This window comes from Lonchura striata, chromosome 2, assembly GCF_050655825.1.
Source record: "Lonchura striata isolate lonStrDom1 chromosome 2, ASM5065582v1, whole genome shotgun sequence".
NCBI classification, from domain to species: Eukaryota; Metazoa; Chordata; class Aves; order Passeriformes; family Estrildidae; genus Lonchura; species Lonchura striata.
Window position 1 is genome coordinate 68,177,670 of NC_140704.1, and position 26,916 is coordinate 68,204,585.

At 42.4% G+C, this 26,916-nt stretch overlaps 1 protein-coding gene and 1 long non-coding RNA gene across 2 annotated transcripts in view; one reads left to right on the plus strand and one right to left on the minus strand.

The window, feature by feature from the left end:
* The first annotated feature begins 325 nt into the window (after positions 1 to 325).
* Positions 326 to 26,916, plus strand: part of LOC146768290 (uncharacterized) — a 38,436-nt gene continuing 11,845 nt past the window's right edge. The window contains exons 1-2 of the long non-coding RNA XR_014952725.1: positions 326 to 425; positions 25,979 to 26,111. This is a non-coding gene — a long non-coding RNA (uncharacterized LOC146768290). The remainder of the gene's footprint in view (positions 426 to 25,978; positions 26,112 to 26,916) is intronic.
* CD83 (CD83 molecule) lies at positions 382 to 26,638 on the minus strand. The gene is made up of 5 exons (XM_021553534.3): positions 26,227 to 26,638; positions 25,968 to 26,098; positions 16,167 to 16,383; positions 15,950 to 16,053; positions 382 to 14,221 (listed from the first exon to the last, which is right to left on the minus strand). Exons 1-5 carry the CDS (start codon positions 26,417 to 26,419, stop codon positions 14,063 to 14,065), a joined length of 804 nt encoding a protein of 267 aa, XP_021409209.3. The 5' UTR covers positions 26,420 to 26,638; the 3' UTR covers positions 382 to 14,062.

Here is a 26,916-nt window from a genome sequence, read left to right on the forward strand (position 1 = left end):
GAGCTAATGAGGTGCTGCCAGCCCAGCCTTGGTCTTGAGTGGGAGATGTTGGCCTGAACTCGTTCCCACTGCAGCAATGACAAGTTGCTTAACTGTTAGCAAAAGAGCAGCTTCAAATCCTTCATTTGTCTGGTTGGGGGTTCAGTTTTGTGGGGGTAAAAATAGTGGTGGAAAGGAATGATTAAACAGCTTAAGTAAGATGATTTAGGTCATCATTGCAAGCTGAATTTCTGCTCTAAGAAAAGGAATCTCCCAGCTGATGGTGGTTTTAGCCACACTGCTATTACTCCATGCTGCTGCTAGTTTAACACTGATACCAGTCCCCACCCTGCTGTTCCTGGCTCTCTCTGGGTCTCTGGTTTTTGACTTCAAGCAAGCTGGAAAGGACAGAAAAGGGAAACCAGAAAAGCTACTAGAGCACCCAGGTGAGCTGTACTCAATCATTACATTTTTTCAACTTTCTTTTGTCTTGCAATGCATTATGTTCACATCTAATTATGATCTGACAGTGCCAATACTTGGTATTATTTTAATATTTATGCCTGTGAATAACCCCTCCAAAATGAAAGGATTAGTGCTTGTATGATCAAAGCCACTGTAAACTCTGTGTTCTCTGTGGTGGCAAGTGTGTTTTATATTTGCTTCCTAAGCTGCTTTGAACACTGTGGCCACTACAAAAATAGTGCATAACAATGAGTTTTCAATAGCAATACTTAACAATTCTTCAGCTGTTGAGAAGGGAAAATGTTCAATGCAATCATAATTTTGTTACGGTGCTGCTGGGTTTTTTCTTTTCAAGATCGTTAAATAAGCATGAATGAGGTACAGTATCATGGGTTTTATTGGAGGCATAAGCATCTGAGTCATTCACAAAATGCTCCCCATTATCACATGTAATTGCAAAACAAAAGAAGATAGTCTCCTTGGGAATTTAGCATATATGATTTCTTTTAAAGACCTAATGCTGTGGAAGATAGGCAGCATTAATTCTGTACATGCTCTTTCATACTTGCATTATTTTTTATTCCTTTCAATAACTCAAGACCCAACATTCCTAGTTAAATGTGCTCTTGTTTTTTTCCTCCTTTTTAATTAATGCTTACAGTTCAATGTCAGTTTGCTTTCTCTATGCTTGACTTAGATACTTAACTTTATTGCTCATTGATTTATGATGTGGAGGACCCAGCACTGTCAATCATTGAGCTCCTCTCAGACTTTAGACAAAGATGATGATCAAATCTACATGATCAGAAAAAAAATTTGAGCAAAAGCAATAAGCAGCAGCTCCTGGGCAGGGGTAGGATGGGGGCATGTGAGAGGGAAGACAAGGCAAGGCAAAAGAAAAAGTTCAGATGTTATTGTGGAATTATACAGAAACCATTACCCCGCTTTCCCAATGTGCCTTCTCCTTCTCTGTTGCATGCAGTTTCTTAAAAATACAAATTACTAAAAGAAATAGAGAAGTAAATCTAACACCAGAGAAGGTGGTGAAGTACAAAGCAGGATCTTGATGGGGATTGTATTTCATTATATGGCTTGTGGTAGGAAAACATTCAGAAATTAGTCTTGAGACTTCTGTTCGGCTTCAGTATTTTTGTCTCTAGGAGAGGTTGTCTCTCTGTCCTTCTTCAACATATTGACTCAAAAGAGAAATATGTGCTGAGATAGCAACCGGGCACAGAGTGATGGCTGAGGCACAGGGAGGCTGCAGTGCAAGGGGTCAATGCAAATGTACAGAGAAGGTCTTTCTTGTGTCCACAGGGGGTGCTGGTGGTGACATTTCTTCCACATCTTGGGATGCCATGATGAAGCCAGGGAAGTTTCTCACTACCAGCCTCACAGCATCTAGGTACAGCACAGAGCAGCAAAAGGTTGAGAGGAGAGTAAAGATGTTATTGAAGATCATAGATCAGGTACTGGGAAACTCTTTAAACTTACCCTAATTTTGTCTACTTAGCATTTCATCAAAATGCATCTGTGCATTTTGCAAATCTCCAAAGCCTATCTCTCTAGTGAAGCCCATTACATTTTGTGCTGCACAACTTTGATCTCACAGAACAGTCTCTTTATATTAAGTAATAAGGCATCATTTGGTTTGCATTTCATCCATTCTTTATCACATCTACATTCAGGTAATTGCTTCCACGTGCTCTTTAGTAAAACTCAACTGCAGTTCAAGCATGTTTACATTTATGGATGGATTGAGTATGTCAAGTGTTGACACATTATTTTTTTTTCCTCCAAGATGCCCAATCCTCACAGACCATTTAAAGGGCGGAGGATGAAAAAAGTCACTAATTCATGTTTCAAAAATTTCTAGAATTGCTCCTGAGATGTTTTTCAAATCTCTAATTTACCATATACTAAGTTTTAACGCTTGCCATGCCATTTTGTTCATGTCAGGGTAGGCCTCCCATGTGTTTGATTATGTTGCTATTTAATGTGGCAAAAGTTTTAACTCTTTCTATACTACAAGATATTAATAAGGTAACCTGTGACTATTTCTTCAAAGTGGAACAAAGCTGTATTTTGTCTTTCCTAGGAATTTGTAGTGAGTAGTTCCAGTTGTCCCCTGTGCTGCTAGCAGAAATAGTTTGCCAACTACAGCATGAATCGTGAAGACTGAGAGAATAGCAGTGTCAACACAGCAGTGATTTTAATTTTAATTCTTTTTTGCATAAAGGCTGTTGTTGAGAAGGAGTAGAAACGAAGTACAGGCTGTTCTGGAAGATGTAGAACAGATCCATGTTCTGCATGCTATATAAAGATTAATCTTCATACACTGATAGTTGTTGTCAGCCCAGCTGGCTTTTTTTTCCCTTTTGCTAAATGTTAATAGAAATGTACTAGCACAGTTTACCAGAGACACTTACAGCTGTTAAGATGGATGAAATAGAAAGAAGCTGTGTCAAGACAAACCCAGGAGATTTGACACCTGCTTAGGTGACAAGAAGCATGAACTGAGGGGAGAATCTCTTATTCTAGGGTCATTGCAAGCATTGCCAAATTTGGTTGTTTAGGAGCTGTAGGAGTGTTGCTTGTCTTGTTTTACTGATGTTGGGTGCATTTTGCGGGGAGTAGCATGGGAGAGTAGTTTCTTTTTCTTTCCCAAGGGAAGGAACACTTTAAATAGTCCTTTTAAGTAGAAAGCAGTGAACCAGTGACAATGGCCTGGATCTTAATCCACTTGACTGTATTTATGTAGGACAGAGGGCCTGGCAACCTGATTTTGTCTGTAGATACTGCACTATGCACTTAACAAAAGAGCTCCTACTGTATACAAATCTCTCATTTCTTCTTGGGCACCAGGTGTCCTCCTGAAAGCCCCACACAAATCATCTGTTTATCCTGGGCACTTACTATAATATAAGGGCACTTCATAGTCTTAATATAGTTTTGCTACTATCCCTAAGAAAAAAAGACAGCAATAAGGAGTTTCTGGGTAACTCAGATCCTGCTAAATGCATGTTTAAAAGAGCTTAGCTAAAAGATGTAGGCTGAGGACCAGTGTTTTTCATCCTAGCACAAAGGTCCCAGCATGTGATCTGGGATCTCAGCTTTTGGCAAATTAAGGGCACAGTTGCAAGCCCGAGGATAGGATCTGAGTGAGACAGCAGGGAGAAGGGGAAGCTGCTTCCCCCAGCCAGGAAAGTGGACTTGCAGCTCCACAAGGCAGTAGTTCCCAAGACCTGATGTCTGCAATCATAAGGTCTGTTTAAACATGAGGCTGGCTCTTTTTCTACAGTGTGACATAGATTAGGAATTTATTTTGGTTGTTTTTATCCACATGTAAAACCCAGTATGGTTAAGTGCTGCACAGAACAACAACAAAAAAAAAAACAAACAGTGAAACCATGTGCTTGATTCATTGAGCCCCTGTGTGTGCTTGTGCAGTCACAGAGTTCTGAGACTCAGGGATGTGATGAAGACACAAACTCTCTCTATTAAATGTCACATTTTATGAACACTTTGAAAATTCAAATACAAGATGTAATGTAGACTGTGAATTCCTGCAAGGGCCACCGTCAGATCTATTTCATAATGAGAAAGGCCAGAACACAGAGAAATTTCTCTGATGGCATCCCATGTATCCTTGCATATTTGCCCTCAGGTGAAGAAGTAAAGCTTAAATAATCAAGTTTGTTGCCTTTTTATTTGCTTTCTAATTTTTGAGGCCTAATTGTCCATTGTTTATTTTTTCTTTTATCCCACAGATACTTTTCATACTGAGTTCTAAAAATTTTCTCTGAGATACTTTTGGTTATTACTGGCAGAGAGCAGATGTCTTGGAGTGGTCCATTCATAGTGCAGTGATCTTAAAGAGCAGTAATAAACCAATGTTCTCTGACATGAAAAGTATAGATTTATAGGATAATTGAGGTGTGAAGGGACCTCAGAAAGTCTCTACTCCAGCCTCCTGCTCAAAGCAAGGCAATGTTTGGGATCAGACCAAGTTGCTTTGTTCAGCTAGGTCTTGAAAACCTTTTAGAATGCAGACTTGACGGCCTCTGTGAAAACCTGTCTCACTGCTTGGCTGTCCTCTAACAGAAAATAATATTCCTCTCTGAACTACTCTTGTTCAATTTATGCTCATTCCCTGTCTTCGTCCTACCATGCACCACTCTAAGAGGCCTGGCTGTTTCTTCTTGATACCTTCCTCATATTTACAGGGGCACTGCTTTTAAGGTCTGCCCAAGCCCATCTCTTCTCCAGGCTGAGCAAACCCCAGTTGTTCAGCCTCTCCTCACAGAACTAACACTGTAGCCCCTGACTGGGGCAGTTCTGGGCATCTGGAACCGGGTGATGGAGCTAGACGTGGTCTGAGAGGCTGACCTGAGGAGGTGGACCTGCTTGATCTGCTGGCTGTGCTCCTGTTCACAGAGCCCCAGATGCTGCTGCCCCTCCAGACATCTCATAATTAGCGTGTACCAGCCAGGCTATTTTGGCAGCAATGGGCTGAGAACACTCTCCACCTGGGGAGCTGACAACCCCACCGACCCTGCTGCCCACACAAGCACCAGCAGCTATATGTCAAGAGAGGTGTGCTAGCTGGTGCTAATGAAGAGAAGGGGTTAATTTGTCCTAGTTGTACATAGCCCTACACTTGCAGCTCAGGAGATGGAAGGAATGTGACTAAGTCGGTGTTGATACCAAGTCTGAGAACACATGTGAGAATGAATTGGCAGAGCTGGAATTCAGATGGGACAAAAATAGCAAAAGGGAGTGGGTGGGAACAGTCACACATTTGTATTACAGGTACTTGGTCTAGACCCCAACATTTACAGAGACTCCTGAATTTTTCTTTACTAATTCTTATTAATCCAGTTTCTCTTGTCAGCAGCGCCTTTTCCCCTTAACAGTAATGTCCAGCAGCTCAGACCTGCTGTTCTCTATCCTGAAGGACAACTTGGGCAAAAAGTTCCTTTCAGCTCCAAGCAGAAAATATTGCCAGTTTCCCTGCCTCTTACACAGGGCAACACTTGAATCAAATTGCTCCCATTTATAGACATGGAAACTAAGGCTCACAGTATAAATATTTTTTAAAGCAAACACATAGTAAACCTCAGCCACTAAGGTTGCTCTTATTCCCTTCACAGAAGCAACTGAAAGACTCTGCAGAGAGCAAAGCCTGTGTTTGTGCTGGATTTGTCCAAGCTGCTTTCTCCCCTAGGATGTCTCTTCTCTCACTTGTTGCCCCTTGCCTTCAATCTGTCCATGGGGTTGGTTTGTGACTTTGTTAGGGCTTTTGTGTCTTGCAACAGAGCAAACATTTAGAGTCAGCCCAGGTTGTTTCAGTTGCAGTGTAAAAGATTCACTTGAAACTTAGCTCCAAGGACAATAGCATGCTTTTCCATCAAAGGGTTTGAAGACTCATCAAAGGGTGGGACGTAAAATGAAGCCTTCAAAGGACACACCACTCCTTGCAGCAATCTGTTGGTCTTGCCACCGCCCATTCCCTTGGTGGATTTTTCAGGATTTGCGTCACTGCTCCAGAGAGTTAACACCAATCCTCGCAGCTTGATGCAGAAGTAACATCAGCTGTAGCCAGCAAAAAGCAGAGTACTGCAAACACAGGTCTTGGCAGCAAAGTGAAGAGAGAACAGACTATCAACCAAAAACTTTCATATTGCTTTTACTTGTAACTTTTTAATCCCCCCAGCAATTTGTTCCACAAAAGACTACAAAACAGAGTTTCACTAACATTTACTTAAAGAAGAGCTGTGGGGAAAGCACTTACAATTTACCCATCTGTGTAGCTGTAACATAGTGTAGAAGCATTGTCTTCACCTGGAGAAAAGAAGAAAAAATCAATTGCAATTCCCAAAAGGCAGATGTATTGGTTGAGAAGGCCACAAAATATTTGCAGTTGCTCCAAAGACTTGGAATCAGATCCCCTCTGCACTGCATCGCTGCTCAGCTTCACATGGAAAGAGGGAAGAAAGGGGACTCATGCTCTAGGGAAAAGCTCTTTATGCTCATCAAATGGGTCTTATCAAGGGCAGAATAAAGAAGGGAGGGAGGCATTTGTCATGCCTGAAGAGCCGTATTCTGTTTGTATCACTGACAGGCACAAACCGAGGATTACTTTGGTCTACGTTGCTGCACACAAGCATGCTTGTAGCTCCCACTCAGGAGAAACAGGCTGAAAGCTGTCCAGCCTTTACAAAAATATTACTGTTCCAGTGCTGTCAAGGTCACTGTCAGCCTGGGTTATCTGCTGTGTAAGTACTAGCCCCACAAATCAGGCTTAGCTAAGGGCTATAATTCATACACTCAGCATTTTGTGGATTATGTCCTTTAGCTTTCCCTCACTGCTGTTTTGGATATTCATTTAGCTCCAGTGTGTGACTCCTGCAATTTCTCTTTGGGGTAGCTTCTGATGCAGTGTTTCCCTCTATATTTCTTAATCACAAGTGTACAAAACCAGTCTGTATGAGTAATTTTTTACACAATGCTTATTGTTATCTTTGAACACAGATAGTTCACTGTTGGATAAAACAGTAAAAAAATGCAGGCAACAGGGAGAAAAAAAATCAATGGAAGAGGTACAAAACCCACAAGAAATAATAACAAGAAAGTTCCTGTAGTTAAGGCACCCACAGGAGAGTCAGGAAAACTCATGTCCCTCATTCTGATCTAAACTTTTGCAGATTTCTGTTTTCCAGATGTGCAGCTTTTATTCATAAAAGAAAGATTATGGGTTTTCCCACCTCAAGGATTTATCAACATAAATCACTCAGTCTAAAACTATTTTAAGAAAGTACTGTCAAGAGCAGTTCAGGCACACACTTATGCTATTACATTATTTTATAAAACTGAGGACATAGATAATAAGAAGAGTGTTAGAAAATAAAACAAATCTTTTTGTCCAGCAGAGCAATTATCCTGTGTAATCAAAACAGTCCTTCGATTGTGCAAACAGAAGCATGTTCCCTTCAATAATGTCTAAAGCACGTGTCTCTGTGCTCATCTCCTCTATGCTGGGCTAGCTGTGGCAGTATTTTTGAATCAGGTTACTCAGGTCCACAGATCCATATTGCAAGGAAAGCACTCTCTTTGGAGATACTATGCTAAACAACATGTGTATTTTATTCTGCAAGATTGTCAGGCAATATATGATTTTTTAAAAATTTTGTTCCTGCTAGTGCTGGAGTCATTAGTATATAGAGTGTATATATATAGTAGTAAATATACTTATATATAGTATTATATATAATTATATTCTTCTTTCTGATTCATAATAATTCCAGTTAGTTTTTGTCCTACAATGCCACAAAAGCTTCTTTGTGTCCTTTATGCCCCAGATGTGCAGGCACCTTCATTGCTTTAGGAAGTTGCCTGTTTCTCTCCAGTTTCGTGATTCAGTGAAGCATCTTGGCATAAGACTTTCTCTCTGCTTTACTTCTTCTAAACAATTTAACACGTTTAAGTGGCCCTGAACATGATCACTTCTATTGCACAGCTGGGCCTACAGCAAATCCCCAGAATCAACCAGCCTAAAACTTCTAAGCCTGAGATTTGACTCACAGTGTTGATGCCTCAGGCCCAGTCTTCTGTACTGCAGACAGTTTGGCTCAGGAAAAAAATAATGGGCATCGTTCTTTGCAAAAAGTCCCATTTTTTTTTTTTTCATTCTGTTCTATCTGATCTGATCCTATTTATCCTTCTGAGGAAATAACTTTAAAAGCATTTCAGCCTTTGCTGCTGACTAATTATCAACTTTTTTCAAGTGAATTTCCCCATCCTTCCTCTTCTCTGGGCTCCTAAAAACATGATTCAAAGATATTTTAAAAATATAAAAAGATAATGCAGAGACATCCCAGATACTCCAGCCAGCAAGCTGGGGTCTTTATCTGGGTCCTAGCTCAAATGCCTCTACACAAACACATCGAGTATGGGGAACAAATAGAAGAACTAAAGATGTGCACACACCTGCTTGGGGATGACAACATCAGCATCACAGGGATATGGTAGGATGGCTCCTGTGACTAGAGCCTTGGAATGGAAGGTTTCAGGTTTTTTAGGAGGCACAGGCTACGGAGAAGAGAAGGGAATGTAGCCCTGCTGTCAATGACCATCCTTTCCCTGTCAATGCCTGGAAAAGGATGAGGAGTCCACTGAGGGCTGGTGGGTGAAGATTAAGGGGGACAGCAGGGACAGGGGATGTTATAGTGGGAGTCTGCTACAGGCCACCCAATCAGGAGATTGGTGTGGATGAAGCTCTCTGTAGGCAGATGGATGCCTGTACACTCTTAATCCCTGGTCCTTGTGGGGCATTTCAACCTCCTCAATGTCTGTCGGAGGGAAAACATGGCAGGGCAAAAGAAATCCCAGCGGTTCCTCAAATGTGTAAAAGCAACTTCCTTACACAAGTGACTGAGGAGTCAACAAGGAGAGGTGCCATGCTGGACCCAGTGCCCACCAACAAGGAGGAGCTGGTGAGAAATGCAGTGCTCCAAGGCACTGTAAGTGACAATAAGATGGTGGAGATAAAGATCCTCAGGGCACAGCAAAATCACTGCCCCAGACATCAGGAGTGCAAAGCTTTGGCCTCTTGAAGGACCTACTCCATAGAGTCCTGGAAAGCAGAGGGGCCCAAGGATGCTGGCTGAATTTCAAGGATCACTTCCTCCAAGCTCAGGATCAATGGATTCCAGCAAGAGGGAAATCAGGAAAAATTACAAGAGGCATTCATGGATGGATAAGAAGCTGCTGAGCAAGCTCAGAGAGAAAAACAAAGCTTTCAGGAAGGGGAAACAAGGACGGGCGATCTGGGAGGAATACAGGGAAATTGTATGGCAAGCTAGGGACAAGGCTTGGGAAACCAAGGCCCAGTTAGAATTTAATTTGGCCAGGCATATCAAAGATAACAGAAAGGGCTTCTATAGATATATTGCAAGAAAAAGAAAAACAGGGACAATGTGAGCCCTCTCCTGAAGGAAACAAGAGATCTGGCTACACTGGACAAAGGGAAGACTGAGGTTCTCAATGACTTCTGTGCCTCATTCTTCAACAGCAAGTGTCCCAGCCACACCACCCAAACAAGAAAGACACAGGGACTGGGAAAGTGAAGACCCTGAGCCCTCTCAGGTTTGAGGCCATCTAAGGAACTTGAATATGCACAAGTCCATGGGAGTCAACAATAATCATCTGCAGGTCCTGAGGGAACTAGCAAAGTTCCTAATCTACCATTTTTGAGAAATTGTGGCAGTCAGGTAAAGCTCTTAATGACTGGAAGAAGAAATATACCCCCCATTTTTAAAAAATATGTCAGAGTTTGACACAGGCCCAACACCAGGCACCCATGAGAGTCACTCGCTCACCCTCCTCTGTTACAGCTAGGCAGCGGAGAGGGGAAAAGCTAACAAATGCTTCATGAGTGAGATAAGAACCAGGAGAAACACTTCAAGGGCAAAACTGGCTCAGCTTAAATTGCAAAGTGAATTTTATTATAAACAGAATCAGAGGAGGATAATGAGAAACAAAATAAGCCTGTAAAACTCCCTGCCAGCCCCTCCCTCCTTCTCACCAACAGCACATTGGGGTTTTGGTCAGTTCAACACTGAGATTTTCTCCTTCCACTGCTCTGGAAGAGGAGTCCTTCCCCTGTGAGACTGTGGGTACAGTTCTCCATGAACTTCTCCACCGTGGATCCACTCTCATGAGCAGCAGCCCTGCCAAAACTGCTGCAATGCGTGTCTCTCTTTCCATGGGGTGCAGTCCTCCAAGGACAGGCTGCATGGCCTGGAAGCAGGGACCCCCACTCTCTACTGGGTCTCCCACTGGATCACAGCCTCCTCCAGGCATCCACCCACTCCAGCATGGGCACCTCCCTGACAGGTTGTGGGTGGATCTCTGCATCCCCTGTGGATGCCCATGGGCTGCAGGGGCTCAGCTGCTTCACCATGGTCTCACTACAGACTGCAGAGGAATCTTGGCTCTGGCGTCTGGAGCACCTCCTCCACTCTTTCTCCACTGACCTTGGTGTCTCCATGTTGTTTCCCTCATATATTTTTCTCTGACTAGAAGCAAAACCTATCACTTTGTTTTGATTTTCTTCTTAAATGTCATCACAGAGGCATTACCAACCTCTCTTATTGGCCCAATTTAGGCCACAAGCACATCCGTCTTCAGAGTCATCACAGATTGGCTCTGCTGGACATGGTGGAAGCTTCCAGCAGCTTCCCACAGGAGCCATCTTTGTGCTCCTCCCCCCGCTACCAAAAACCAGGCCATGTAAAACCAATACAAAAGGGAAAGCAGAAGACCGAGGGAACTACAGACAAGTCAGTCTTACTTCTGTGCCAGGCAAGATCATGGAGCAGATTCTTCTGGAAAATATGCTAAGGCACATGGAAAACAGAGGTGATTGATAACAGCCAACATGGCTTTACAAAGGGGAAATTGTGCCTGACAAATATGGTGATCTTCTGTGATGGGGCTACAGTGTTGGTGGACAGGGGCAGAGCAACTGACATTGCTTACCTCGACTTAGGCAGAGTGTTTGACTCTGTCCCGCACAACATCCTGATCTCAAATTGGAGAGTTGTGGATTTGATGGATGGACACTCAGTGGATAAAAAACTGTCTGGATGGCCACACACAAAGAGTTGTGGCCAACTGTTCATTGTCCAGTGATGAGTGGTGTCCCTCAGGGGTCAGTACTCGGCCAATGATGTTCAACATTTTTGTTGGTGATATGACCAGTGGAATAGAGCATGAACTGTCAGAAAGTTTGCTGACAACACCAAGTGTGTTAGACATGCTGGAGGGGAGTGATGCCATCCAGAAGGATGTGGACAGGCTTGAGAGGTGGGCCTATGCAAACCTCATAAAGTTCAGCAAATCGAAGTGCAAGGCCCTGCACCCAAATCGTGGCAATCTCAGACACACCCATAGGATGGGCAGAGAAGCAATTGAAAGCAGCCCTGCAGAGAAAGACTTGAGGGTGATACTTTACAAAAACCTCACATGAGCGCAGTGTGTGCTCACATCCCAGAAACCCAGTGGAATCCTGGGCTGCATCAAAAGGAGAGTGGCCAGCAGGGTGAGGGAGGGGATTCTGGCTCTCTGCTCTGCCCTGGTGAGGACCCCACCTGGATCCAGCTATAGGGTCCCAAGAAGGACATGGAACTGCTGGACTAAGTTCAGAGGAGGGCCACAAAGTTGACAAGAGGACTGGAGCTCCTCCCCTACAAAGACAGGCTAAGAAAATTAGGGGTATTCAGCCTGGAAAAGAGAAGGTTTTGTGGACACCTCATAGAAACCCTCCAGTATCTGAAGGGGGCCTTCAGAGAAGCCAGAGAGGCACTCTTTATCAGGAGCTGTAGTGATAAGACAGGACTGATGGATACAAATTGAAAGAGGGGAAATTTAGGCTAGAGATTAGGAAAAAATATTTTTCTGTGAGGGTGGTGAGGCCCTGGAACAGGTTGCCCAGGGAGGTTGTAGATGCCCTATCCCTGGCAGTATTCAAAGCTAGGCTACATAAGGCCTTGGGCAACCTGGTGTAGTAGGTGTCCCTGCCCATGGCAGGGAGACTTAGGACTAGATGATCTTTAGGAGCCATTCCAACCTCTTAGCATTCTATGATAATAAACCTCAACAAACTATGACTGTTGGAGATTAAGCCTTTCTGACCAAATGGAGAAACACACAAGCCTTCAGTTCATATTTTTGCCTCCTAAACCTACAGGTCACCCAGGATGGTGGGCCATGCTTAAAAGTAACTGTGGGCAGACTGAAACACCCTTGTGTTTTTCCTAATGACTTGCCTTTGGTATGGAACAAGTGTTTTATAATGTACTTCGGACAGAAAGAAAAATTTTGATGAAAATTTAAATGGTGCTAGGTCCTTAGAAGTGCATAAAATTATCCATTACTTAATCAGTTATACACACATACATGCTTTTTTCCTGCAGAAGAGGCTGAATCACATCTCTACCTTATTTGATGCAATTATGCTAGTTGTAAAATAAAATGCAATTGATCCTGGGTTTATTTGCCAAATGTAGCACACAAAACCAAATGGTAGGATATCTCTGAATTTTTATTTCAAGTATCCTACACACATTTAAATGTAAAAATTACAGAAAAAATAAAAAGCAATGTGGCATTACTTTACTATGTTCTAAGTAATTTGCATATCCCTTGTAACTAGAAGTCATTCTGGTCAGGAGCCTCTTGGACTCCAGCAATGCAGACATCTACCCTGCTCACAGAGCCAGTGCTGAGTGATGTACAGCTTTCTTCCCATCAACACTTCAAAATTAGTTGAAGGATTATGGAAAGGTCTTTTTGTCAACAGCCTGGAATTCCAAACTGAATGAAAAATTCTAAGGTTGCTGGTCAGTTCTTGAAGTTTTTTTTTAAGACTGTGCACTTTAGGGTATGCAAGTTCTGATGTTTGGGCTAAAATTCTGATATTATGGCATAAGCAACCACAGTCCCTTCCTTCACCTTCTGCACAAGTAATCCCATAGAGGAAGGTTCCTTGGATTCAGAGCCTAGGATCACTTGCTTTGGTCCAAAAGGGCAAATCTTCTCTCCCCTTTATGGTGTGCCTGAGTTCAGCTTTTCTCATGTCCTTTTTCACATACATACACTGCCAACACCAGAAGCCCATATGTCCCATCTTCCATTCCTGTATCTCATAGCTAACTTAGTACATCACAAAGACACGGTTGGTTGATTTCTTCCAAGCCATGGATTTGGTCATCACTCATGTAGCTTGACTGACATAAGTGTTGTATATGTTTGGCTCCACATTTTGTAAAGCACACACTAAGTCATCTTTACATGTCCGTAATAGCACAGTCTTCTTCATTCTTATTTGAGATTAACAGTCTCATTGAAGCTTCCTATAGATTAACCTGGAAAATATGTCCCTATTTTTCCTGCTGATATAAAAAGTTCATTCAGTCCAGAAAGATTTTGAGAAGATTTTCCTTCTCAGCCTGTCTGTCACTCTAAGATTTAAGAGTGAATGTCGCTTTGATCCATCCAGTGCAAGAGCATGAAGTCACCTCTTCAGTCTACTTGAAAATTACATGATGGATTACATTTCATTTGCAATAAAGGAACTCCATCCAGGATCAGGCTCAGAGCAGAGACAGCCCTGCACACTTATCATTTCATACCACAGCACCTGCTGTGTTTGCTTTGGAAGGGTGGGAGATATCAGTCCAGTGAAGAGCTTCATCTGCTGGCTTTGCACCGCCATGGCCTCCCTATAACTCAGTCTTCATCTTAGAAGCATATTCTTGCTCACAAAAGGAGGGCTTCACAGCAGAGTGAAATAAAGTTGATAACAACCTCATAGCAGCATTGTAACATGACGTGTAGCTGTAAAGGTATTTCTTAGCTAACTAACTCTCAAAAGTTACCATTGTGCATAACAGTGCTTGTCAAAGGCTTGTCCAGCACAAGCAGATCACTGACAAGGTACCTGTACTTCCAGGCTGTTCTGAAGAGACCATATATTATCATTTATTCCCTCTTCATACCACTGAACCACCCAGCTTCTGTTTACTGATGAGTCCGCAGTGCCATCAACGTCAACTTAGACAGAACTTGAAGTAAGCTCATTTTTGCAAGTGCTGTCACTGTTTAAATGCTGGAAAGTTGTTATTTCATGTACATTGATGAGGGTGAGCATGTGCTTCATATCTGGTCTGTTTTTTTGGTAATTGGGAGACATACTCTCTTTTCTTAGACATGTCTAAAAGAGAAAACACAAAGGAAAGCTTAAAACTGATAATTCCTATGAAAGACAATTAAAAAAAACTTTTGGAGGTTTTCCTTTTTCTCTTTGCTAACTATAGCTCATTACACCTTTTCCATTTGTTTGTCACTGGAGGCACCCCGTACCAATAAAAGCTGCTGTTTCTTGCTAAATCAATTAACTTTATAGGACAAAAGCCTCAGTGAAAAAATAAAATTTATATTTGATTCACATTTTCATCTCAACAGGCCTTGCATCAAGCTATTGCAAGTGCACTTCTACCTGCCTTTAATGCAAGCCAATCCCTGAAATATTTTCATCAAGTTGTCAAAGTAAAGCCACAGTCCTGCCAACCAGTTCTAAAGTGAATGTTGCTATTGAGTTTAGCGGAGATAAAGCACAATCTTCACTAAAGAAGAGGACGAGGCAACCTGTAAGAACTTAACAGGCATTTTAAATAATGAACCTCACTTGTGAGATCAGGTCAGTATTAAATTTTGATGAAAGCTAAGTTGATACCTGAAACAGGGCCTCATCCAAAAATAAGATACACATAATTCCACCAGAGCGATTATCTTCACTACACAGCTCTGCTTTTTATAACTGTACCACTAAAACTGGGACTTTTTTTGTAAGGGAGGAGAGATTTCTGTAGAGATCTGAAGTTCTTTCAGGACACTGAGAAGAACGTGCAGCATCTGTCTCTTCTGAGTGATATCCTTGCCTTCATACTTCCAGCTTAACAAATTCCTACAAGATTTATCTCGTCAAATTTTAGTCTGAATGGCACAAATTACTGGCAGAACTGTCAATCTAAAAAAGAGAGGCATAAATTTAATTGCTCCCTGAAGATACATGGAAAGCTACATTTAGCACAGCTAATTAGATACACTCTGATCAACAGTTATGATTCATCTGCTGAGGAGCAAAACAAGAAGGAAAATATGAAACAGGCAGCAAAAGTTAAATCTGACCTCCCAAAATGCTGAGGCTGGTTCTGGTTTTGTTTTTATTACAAATGGAGCCAGTGATGCACTGTACTGGTACCCAAGATTCTTGCTACCTCTGAGAAAGGTGACTTCACTGCCACTGCACACAAAGCATAGTTTTTCTTCTGTGGAATGAACTTCCCAAGTGCCTCCTCTCCCTTCCTTTCCCAGAACTACCATCCAGCAGTAAAGATATGGATAAACTCTCCAATGAGATTTTTCTCCATGTATTTTAAAATGTCTGTTCAACAAGAAAGACGTGACTTCACAAAAATGCTCATCTGAAATGGGGTTGACACCAATTTACCAGTGTGGAAACTGAGGCAAAAAGCAGGTGGATTTGGACATGTCCATAATGCCACCACACTAAGTAATTCCACAGGTGGGAAGGGTTCCTAGGGGTCTGTGCCTCCATCTTGGACAAATGCTGTTCCCAGGTACTAAACCAGAAGACCTGTTGCCATGCCCTTAAACTGATAAGTAGCTTACACAGAGTAACTGGAAGCAGAAATGAGCAGTGAGAGTGCAGGAAAATAACTGATAGTTTGAGTTAGAGCTAGATCAGGGCGCAGTTTGCTCTCTTTGGAACTCTCTCCTCATGTACCTGAGTTTAGTAATAAATTAAGTATGGACACCAACTTCAGACCAGCTGTGTTAAAGCAGTGCTAGCAGAGAAAATGAGTGGGGGTGTTTTGGTTGGTATTTTTGCTTGCTTACGAGAAAAAGAATTACTTACACAAGTAAAGAAGATGAGCAGCAAGTAAAAAATCCCAAGGCAAGTCAGCATGAAGAGCTCGCTTTTGTATTTTTTTAGTTTGTCCTCTTCTATTCCAGGGCAGCCTAAAATATAAAGCACAGTGTTACATTGCTCTGGTGTTTGTAAAATATTTTAAAATTGTTACCTTCCTGACATGCCACGCAGAGCATGGGGCAGTCAAAGCGCTGCACTGTACCTGTTACTTTTATTGTGACTGTGCTGCTCAGATTGTGTTCTCCGTTCTGCTCCCCCAGAGCGCACTTGTACGTCCCGCTGTTTCCGCCTGTTGCATTTTTGATCCTCAGTGAAAAGGAGGTGTCATTGGAGAGCTCCAAAGACCCCCCAGCTTCTCTTGGAAAATGAGATTCCACATCAAGGACTTCCCATGCTATTCTTTCACTATCTCCAGCCATCTGGAAAACACAAATATATCTTTCTTCTTGGGCAACAGTGTCATCCCCAGTTTTAGGGTAAAGAAAATTTTAAAGCCGGCTTATGGCTGAAAATGCAGAGGCTGAAGAGAGAGAGGCGGGGGGAGCACAACTACAAATCCATTTAATATGTTCATGCTTGCAAGCCAAAAGTATATGGGGTTCTGCTTAAATGGACTATATAAATAAGAATTACAGAACTATTCTGTAACAACTGCTTAAGCTGCCTCACCTGGACAGCAACATGACAGAAGGCAGGGGTAGAGTCTGCTCTCAGCAGGCTTATGCAGAGGCCCCAGGAGAGTTCACACTGAGAGAGACAGTCCATGGGGATGGAGGAGAGGCAGCAAGAGGCAGCCCTACCCAGGTGCTTAGCTGTGGCCTGGGGACCAGAGGTGCACAGGAGAGCATGGCAGCAGACAGGGGGGCTCCACTGCTGCCTGTGCTTGCCCTGCCAGCACACCTTCTGCCATGCAGTGGTGACAATTAAACCTGATAACCCAGCAAGTGTGCCACTGCACGAGGGCTCTGCCAAGCACAGGCTGGCATCCTCCCAGCAGCTCCACAGCCCAGAGTTCTCTGTGGGAATGCAGCCCTGGAAACTGAACCTTCCTGTGCCAGTTTCTATGCAGCTGACCCCTGAAACCATGCTGCCTCTCTGGAGGAATGGAGGTTTCCCCCCTTCCTTTCCTCCCTTCCTCTCATGACTGGAACCAAAGAACTGGAACAAAAAATTGCTTTGACTCCTTCAGATTCAGTTGTGTGAAGGTCACAAGCAGGTTCTGGTGCACTTGGGGAGCATTTGTATGTTGAATTTCTTAATTGTAACCAGAAGAGCTACATTCTTGGCATTGCCGAGAGGCTGCTGGAGGAATGAAGTGTATTCCCAGAACAGTTCGTACTGCAGGGCGATAGGATGCACTGAAAATGACAATTGGCTGGGAACCACAAAGAAGAGAGAAATCACTAAGTTGATTTGAAAGATGGAAGAAGGGTTTGAATTAGCCTGTGTCCATTCTTATTCATCGAAGTTGCTCCCTGGGATTTGAGGCAGCATGCCCTCCATAAAGGTTTCACAAGTAATGAATTCAATCTTTCTGTGGACCAGCAGAGTGAGAGCCAACTCATAAGTCCAAGGCTCAGCATTTCAGCCAAATGTATAACTAATGTAAGCCAAGGCTTTTTATTATTATTATTTTATTTTAATAGACACATTTTTGGGTCATATGTTGGTGCTTACTTTCTATTAGCATAGCTACTGCATTGGGGTATAACAGTTACACTGTAAGTTATTAAAATTAACACAACTTTCTCATACTGAGGTTAGGAGTATCTGGTTTCTCTTTCATGTGTTTGCAGGAGAAAAGCACACTCAAGAGTCTGGAGAGAAGTATGGGTTTGATGCTCCCTTCAGCATTGTTGTATTTGCAGCCTAAAATGGTTTCAAATTGGGGAACTTTTCAGGAACTGAGGAATGAGACTAAAGCACAAAATTTCCTTAATTGTAAAGATTCTTTCTCAGAAAGGTTTTGGGGTTTTCAGTGCATCAACTGAAACACAGAGCAGTAATTTCCTGGGGCTTTCCACACTTTACCCAGAAAGAGGGAAGAATCTTCCCCTTAATCCCCCAGTCAATTTACCCCATCTTCTCTTTCTTATTACACTCCACCCCAAGCAGCTACAAGACAAGCAGTATCTATGGTGGTTTTCAGGCTGTAGGGACTTCACTGTGCCACAGGGATTTAGGTATTTTCAGGCCTTGCATATTGTCGGAGATGTGGCCAGAGGAATTCCAATACTCAGGCTGGGCTCAGCTCTGGTTACAACTAGGTCAATAGCAGTTAAGTGGATATAGTTGACCTCCCTCAGATCTAATTTTTGCCACTCTCCCTTCCCTTCCCTTCCCACCCCCTTCTTCAGTGAAATTTAAAACTGCACACAGAGCAATAAAATAAACCTGCCTGACTGCCCTTTCCATTGACCTAAATTGCAGATAGGAGGTCTGAGCTACACACAAAAATTTGGGTTTGTTTAGGGATTTTTGTTTTTTTTTTCTTTTCCTTTCATTTACTGGCAGCATAAAGAATTGCTGCCCTGGGTGGTAAATGGTGGTGTGATTCTTGTGGCTAAGATCTGGGAATGAGAAAACACTTTGATCTTTCTGTATGCAATTGCAATCAGGACTGCTCCTATAAGGGAGAGCTCAATTAAGTCCATGCATCCCATGCCTGACCATGCACTTATTCCAAGCGAGATTTTGGGTAAATGATTGAACTTCCCTATTTCATGGGAACAGTGAGGGGTAGGACTGGTTACTGCCTCCAAAGCTTTTTAAGGCGCTTGGCTGCTGTTGCAAGCACAGTGATGGTGACCCTGCAGAGAAGACTCTCAGAATTTTGCCTTAGACATGCTCTGTGTAAGGCAAACTGGTGTCATGAAACTGTACTAACATGCTTTTCCCCCAAACAAGAAGAACAAGGTACTTTGTGGCCTAATCTGGCTCCCTCACTTGCTGAGAAGCCACTGGTGACCCGGATGAGGGTTGTGAACCTTGAGTTTGGGGAGGCGGAGGAGGAAGGGGCCATGTGTGGGTTTAATTCAGGGTTTGCACGCCTTTCTTCCTCCATTAAACCTCCTCTTTACTGAAGGGCAAGGGCAGGCAAGGCAGACTGCAGGCGTGCTGCGTGCCCAGCAGCATCCCAACATTTTTTAGGCTGCAGAGACATCTGGTGGCATTTTTCCAGCCTCTGCAAGCAGTGCATCCACCCCTACTCAGAGATCACAGCAACCTTTTCTCTGATGCCTGAACCAAGCCTTTTTCCACAGAAATCTTATCTCCTGTTATCTTATTAGAAAAAAAAAAAAAAAAACAACAAAAAAAAACAAACAAACAAACAAAAAAAACCCAAATAAAACAAAACACCCCCCCTCCCTTTTAAAATTCTCTACATAGCAAGAAAACATCTGAGCAAATTTGCAGAGTGTGTCCTCATATCCCAGCAGTATAAAAGGAAGTACATGAGATATTCAGTAAGGTCATCGTTCTGCCTCTTGCTCTATTCAAGATAACCTCTTTCCCACCCCAAACCTAATTAAAATTACAAAAATGCTTTGCTTGCCACCTCCTGTGAATTACTTGGCAGACTCTCTCACTGGACAGATCATTTTGCAGCTCAGGCTTCTGATAAACCAGCACTAATTCATGCCAAGTGTCCTCCAGGTGATACCACAGCCCAAGGTAAATGCTGGGGGTTTTACCTAATTAATTCCACACAAGCTTAGAGGGATCAAAGCAAGCACTGCCAGAGACAGCAATCCACTTGTGTAGGGACAATCCTCTTCTTTAATCAGTGAAAAAAAATCTTTTCTTCTCACGTTTCATTTGTGTTTCGTGTCCCTTACACCTCACTGCTGAACAAAATGCAGCATGCCAGCTTCCTCTGCTCCCCACCTCCAAATGGAGTAGAAAAGGAGCATGTTCCTGCTCCCATGTTTGCTGCTAATGGCTTTACCAAAATGCAAAACGTAAATGATGATTTGTGTGGGAACAGGTAGAAAATTCTACTACATCTATTTTCATAAAAAGGGCCTTCTTAGCATGTAATCTCCTGGGGGTTAATTCCCCCAGAACAGGGACGTCCTGGCAAAATAATTGTGCCTATCTGCATAACACTAGCCATTAAGAAAATGAAAAAAAAAAGAAGAAATGTGAGTTGATATTTAACATCTGTGGCAGACTTTCAAAAATCACCTGGCAGAATATCTTCAGCAAATGCTGAAGTGAGGTGATCCTTCGGCTCTGTTCAATCCCTGCTGAGATGCACCCTGGAGTCCTGGGTTCAGTGCTGGGCTCCCAGGGCAAGACAGACATGGTCATACCTGAGGGAGCCCAGTGAAGGGTGGATAGTATCTTGGAGATCCAAAGATTGATAATATCTTGGAGAATCTGACATGAGCAGAAGGTGGAAGAGATAGTTCAGCTTGGAAGAGACCAGGCTAAGGATCATCTTATCAGTATTGACTCAACCTGATTAACAGGGGGACAGAGAAACCAAAGCCAGACTCTTCTCAGTGGCCTTCAGAGGCAAGAAAAGAGGTAATGGGCACAGACTGAAATTCAGGAAATTCCACTTAAGCAAAAGAAAAACCTTTTTTACTCTAGAGGTGGTTGAACACTCAAATGGGCTGCCCAGAGAGGGTGTGGAATCCATCCTTTGAGATATTCAGGACTAAACTGGACACAGCCTTGAGGAGCCAGCTCTAGTTGTGAGGTTTTAGTGAGTTTAATTGAAAATTATTCTAGTTCCCAAAATCTTGGAAACACATGGTGTAAAAAGGTTGTGATTTTCCCACATATATTCTCTAATCAATTGACTGATTCCTATTAAGTTTCTCCTAGCCCGGAGCTTTTTGGTAAGAACAGTGGATATTAAAATGGGATATGTTTGATTGAAAATACAACTGAGATGATATATTTCTGTTCTCTGACTGTATGAATTATGAGAAATAGGTACAATAATTAAAGTGGTCTTCAGCAAATATTTCTTTTTCAGAGAACTAAAAACAAGATGGAAGAAGGAGGAAGAACATTTTGCTCAGTTCTAGCTGGCTAGGTTTTAGCTATTGTTTTGAAAACCACTACAGCATTACCCTAAAAATGGCAATTCACCCATGCTGTAGTGCTTGCACCCAACTAATAAATTAATATTTAATTTTATCATGAACATGTGCAAGTGAGCAGTTCTCACATTAACTCATGTTCTCTGCTCTCATTAAATAAATTTTCTCATCAAACTTTTCCCACACTGAAGTGGTACACTGTCTTCCAGGTAAATCAAAGTTCCAATATAAACCACTTTTCTCATAAACGAAAATTTTTATTTCAGCAAAAATTTTTGAGGTCCAAAACTGATGTCAGTTTAAATGTGGAATATATTAACATCAGATTACTTTCTAGTGACGGTGAGAGAATTGTAAAAATGGTTTTGTTTAAAATCATACCAGGCATAATGACCAAGCTGAAATTTCTGACTGTTACAGAGAGCTAAAAATCAACATATGGCCAGAAGGAATTTATCTTCTGAAGCAAAATATATAGAATTCTGGCAATGCCCAATAGCCAACATATAACGAAACACAACTGAGCTGAAACTGCTTAATAAGTGTATTTTTCAGCAATAAAATGCTTCCACATTTGATTAGTGCTAAAGGTGCATCCATATGGTTCCTATACAGTGTCATGTTGAGATACCAAAGTTAAATTTGAAAATAACAGACATAAATTGTGGGCACATGTGAGTGGACTCTGAGTGTGTTGTAAAAAGAGAAGGTGGGGGAGCAGGGGGGCAGATGAGGAAAGAAAATCCAAAACCCAACCCCAAAACAACAGTGAAGGAACTATGTGTTACAAATGAGCCAGCTGGAAAAGCCCTTTGACTCACTCACACAGATTGAACAACTAAACTATTGTTTAGTTGCTTTGGCTTGGTTTGGTTTCTTTTTTTTTTTTTTTTTAGCTAAGAGCATCCAGTCTTAGCTCATGTCAGACAAAAAAATTGTTTTGATCATGAAATCATTTCCACTGCTCCCTTTCTGTCTAAATCATTAATGTGATGAAGCTACTTGGGGATGAATAGACATCTGAGGAGCATTGGACTGCATTTCTTTGTGTAGTTTAGAAATTCAGCTGAAGTAATTTTGCAAATATTTACCTATGCTAATATATCACAGTTATGCACTTTTAGCAAAAGTAGTTTCCTTTGAAGGAAGGTGCAGTCAATATTAAATGTTTATTCTTACTTTGTAATATGACTTCCCCCTCTTATTCTGCCATAATTTTATATTTTTCAAGGAAGTGCTGTAATGTTAACAGATTTCTCTCCACTGAAGCACAGCCTTCTTTTCTCTTCCTCAAGATTTATTTTAGATTAAGACTCTTCTGGCTATCACATGAAGAAAATAGTGTAATACCTACTGGGACTTCTTTTGTGTGTGTTTAAACTTGATTTTCAAGCTGGATATAAAGTGATAATTATAAAGGTTTATGAAGTGATTCTCATTTTCAATGTACTTCATAAAGAGAAACTGTTCAGTTTTCAATAGCCCTACACAGCAGAAAGGTAAGTAAAATTTCATTACCCAGATTCTTGTCTTGCAGGTGGGCTGTAGAGATTCAAACCAGCATTTCCATAGACAAGTCCCAGTGCCTGAGTGCTTAGGCAAAAAAGACCTAGTTTTCAGTTCTCAGCTGGCAAACTTCCATGCTGCTCATATATGGTTTTATGGCATGCAGGACATCAGCACTCCTAAAAACATACCACACTTTAAGACTATCATCATTATGAATTCTTTTCCATGGCCTCATAGTGAATGGAAGGAGAACTCCACCAGGCTGGAAGAGGACTTGGTGCTCTACCTTCTCCCCAGTGTGTTCAGGCAACCTACTTCTTATACTTTTAAGTAAAAATCATTTTGTCTGAGCTGACTGACTGTGGTCCTGATTCTACAGAGACCTATTTACACAGGTGACTTCCTGCATGAGGATAATTAGCTCCAATGATCCTGGATGCACAGCAGCTCAAACACATCCATTAGCAAAAGCAAAGGAATTGAATGCAAACCTTTTTTACACCCAGCTGGATTTTGACACCAGAATATTAACTCCATTATGCAATAACTTCTCTATACAGCAAATACTTTTAAATTACAACCTTTTTTTTTTTTTTAGCAGATTGTAACAAACTGGCCCTCACTTGGTCTGAGCACACAGAGGTGCCAGTGGGAAGGAGTGGTTTGCTCACCAAACATTAACCCTGTGCAAACAGCTGCACAAGCAGCACTGTAACATTGCCACCATCATTTTTTTAAGTAACAGAAGCAAAGGTTAATTGCTTGCATTTACTTCACAGTTCAAAGTGACCTCATACAAAAGATTTCACCTAACAGCTGCTTGAAATTTACAGCCTGAAATTTCATACAATTTGTTGGAATTACCTTTTAATTAGTCCTTTGGGGTTATATGTGGTGTTTATTGATTAATCCTTCAGTAGTTGTTTTTAAATAACAGAGTAATTACCTGTGTTGGGAAGCCTGGTCACACACCACCATTCCCTCACCCTCCTTTGCAGTGTTGAGTGGGGACAGCAGCACAGAGCCAAAGTGTAGAGAAGGGAGGAGAAAGATCTTCAAGCCACTGCTTATTTAGCTAGCCCCATAAGTAGAAGTATTGCTTGTTCAGCACAAAACACTGAGCCTAGATTGCTTTTCTCCATGGAGGGTCAGGCTTTTTAGATTTGGTGCTCTGCTTTTCCTAATATGGCTGCAGCTGTGGCTTGGGCTGGCGTCACCATCTGCCTGTCCCCACTTCCCACCTCTCTCACGGGACAAGCAAACAGAAGACAGCAGTACTACAGTTGGTGCCATCAGCCCCTGAGGACTGTGGCAAGACCTGATAATAGCTAGACTTTTGTTACTTTTTGTGTCAGCAGAGAAAGTAAGTGTGAGGTTCTGTCATGATGGACACTGGAAAACCAGTCTTTTCCTGAGCAAAGCAGATGAAGCAGGAAGAGCAAGAAAACCATGGAGGGAGTGGGTATTATAGGGACAGGGCAGGGGACATCCAGTGGCACTCTACACTGTCACAGCATGACTGCTGCAAGGGGAAGCAGCACCAGAGAGGGCCCTCACAAAAGGCATAATCAAATACCACCCTCCTGTGCATGTGCAGTCATTTTGTGCCCAGGTGGAACTGCAAAGAGCTAGAAGGCAACATAAAATTGGGTTTGTAGGCTTTCCTTATACTTCATCAGGGAATAGCTTTTGGCTGCTGTTTGCTACCTGGGCCTCCCATCTTCCACTGAACTTGGGAAAGCACATGCTTCTGGAGGATCTCCACACTGCAGCCTGTTTTTGTTTTTGTTGACTTCCAACACTACTTTGGGGGAGACTTTTCTGGGATCCTGTCAGCCTCTCTGTTTATTCCTTCCCCACCCCCTACCCCTTCTCTTCAACTCCTCCAGCTCCACCAGATAGCATTGTTTGCCTTCCATGGGCTCCATGCCCTTCCTGGACACCGTGGGAGAAAAGGAGCCTTCAATAATTAGCACATATCTGGATGGAAAATATAGATTCTTGTCCAGTTTTTGAGGCATAAAACAAAAAGGAATAAGTTGACTCATATTCCAAATCTCATAGTAAAGTTCAACCAAAAGCATTATTCTCTCCTCCCTGTTTAGCACCTGTGCTTAGTTCAACCATTTGGAAAAAGATGCTGCACATGGTGGGTTGGCAGTCAGATGTTCACAACAGCTCTTTTGAGGTACAGCTGTCATCTGGTCTGTAGGCAGATGCTCATTGTTGTACCAGCAATGAAATTCAGATGCACTGCAAGTTTCAACCTCAGAAGCCGTATCTAATAGCAAACACTCTTTTTTGGTTTACTGTAGGAAATGAGTTTAAAACTGTATCTGACCGAACTGCTGAGGGAGCCAAGGCTGTGGCTTTAGGTTCCGGCAGAGATAAATTAACGGTTTTCAACACCCATAAATAAGTTTTTTTTCCTCTTCCTTTCCATTGCTCTCCCATCACATGGGAAAGTAATTCAACTTTGTAAACCGCAAAATCTTTATTTGCAGTTTGATTTTCCACTACTATAACAATCAACAGAGAGTTGATTTAACAGGTAACAGGAGGACCACCAGGAGTGGCCCATGATAAGCAGTAGGACTGTATGGCTGGGAGTGGGGAATGGAGGAGAACAAAACCTTCCCTTTTTTCCCATTAATTTAGCTCACACCATAAGCTGAAGCTCTGCACTGAGGTGCAAATTTATGGTGCCATACAGTCAACAGCCACCACTGGGCAATTCCACCTCTCTTAGAAATTTCATATTGGTAATGTTGAGTGGGACTTTTCTACTCATCAGCTGATTGATTCCTGTAACCCCTCCTGTACACAGGCGGTCAGCAGGGCTCTCCTGCTCTGGAGAGAGAAACTGAATCAGAGCAGTCAAGATGTGATTTTTACTTCATGACTGCAAAGAGATAACTCAGAATTTCTAGCTCTCCATCTGCCTTCTGCTCACACTCTGCCCTTATGCCCACCCCACTAGTCAAATCTTCCTAAAGAATAGCAAGTACTTTTTCAGTTCTTTTATTTCAAAGAAAAAAATCATCTCCTGTTTTCAGGGGATTAAACAAGAGCAACATCATTGATGTTCCAAGGCTTAAATACCATTTTTTTGCTTTGAAGAAAATCCCACAAGACTCCTCTTTAGAGTAGCATTTGGCAGGTTGTACATGGGGCATCGCCTGAATTTTGATCCACAGAAGCCAGCAATAATTAGATAGAAAAGCAGGCCAAGAGTAATTCAGGAAATCATGCTCAAATAGCTTATCTCCAAACAGCCTGCTCCCCGTGGTCAGCTCAAAGGTTTGCAGTGCTGCCTTCTCTCTACTGCACTAATGGGAGGATTCCTCTGCAGAAAACAACCTATTCCATACAAGACAAGCCAATATCAGGTAGGAAAGCAAAGCAGACTGCTCAAGTAACTTAGACTTTTTTCTTACTTTATACCAAGACGCTGTCTGGTAGGAGATTGAGGAGTCCTGAAGAGCTTTACAGGGCAGCACCACTTCCTCAGCACACCTCACAGCAACATCTGGGATCATCACAGACGTCCCACGGATCAAGCACCAAACTGCAAAGCACAGGTACACATCACCTTTAAAAAATATTGCTTACACAATCCTTCCTGCCTTCCCAAAACATATGCCCACAAAACAGACATGAAATACCAGAAGGAAAATTGCAGGGCTGTCCACTTACCATTGCACAGGATGATGAGCAGAGCGTGGACTCCCAAAGACATGGCTTCTACTGCTTCGATCACAGAGCAGCAACAGTGTGCCTCTCTGCAGGATGGACTGTGAGAGCAGAGTGAAGCTGTGACTGCTTCTAGAGTGATATTTCTGAAGGCAGACTGGGGAATCCCCCAGGCTTTTCTTGAGGTTTTCCTCATAGGGAAAATCCCTACACGTATGAACCAAGGCTCCTCCCCTTTAAATCTGTGAGGTCACTCCCATTTCTGCACGCACTTGCAGTGGCAGCAACTCATCTCCCTTTTTTCTTTTTTTCTCCCCCTCTGTATTGATCTGAACAGAGTTAAGGGTGACCAAGGGGCACTGTGGGTTGGTGTGAAAGCCATCAAAACCAGCACTCAACAAATCTCCCTTGAGTGACAAAATGCCAGGGGAAAGGGCTTGCTAAGAATCCCCTCTCAGCCTCCTCTCTGCAGTTCTAACAGCACAGTGCTGTGCAAAGGTTGGCCTTATGATGTGACATTTCTGAAACCACATTTAAGACCTCAGGTCACAGGACCATGGAAACACTTTGACTTGGGGCTAAGGGCTAAACAGGAATTATCAGCATGGCTGAGCTAAACAAACTGTATTTCAGTAGAGTTATACATTTAACTCTTCAGGTAGGCACACATGAGGTAGAACATTATCTCTTCTT

Excerpts from the sequence above, each read along its gene's own strand:
- CD83 (XM_021553534.3), bottom strand. The coding sequence starts at position 26,419 with ATGAGGAAAACCTCAAGAAAAGCCTGGGGGATTCCCCAGTCTGCCTTC. Across the intron at positions 26,099-26,226 it reads GCTCATCATCCTGTGCAATG|TTTGGTGCTTGATCCGTGGG; the intron begins GTAAGTGGACAG and ends TGTGCTTTGCAG. Across the intron at positions 16,054-16,166 it reads AGTCACAATAAAAGTAACAG|GCTGCCCTGGAATAGAAGAG; the intron begins GTACAGTGCAGC and ends TTTATATTTTAG.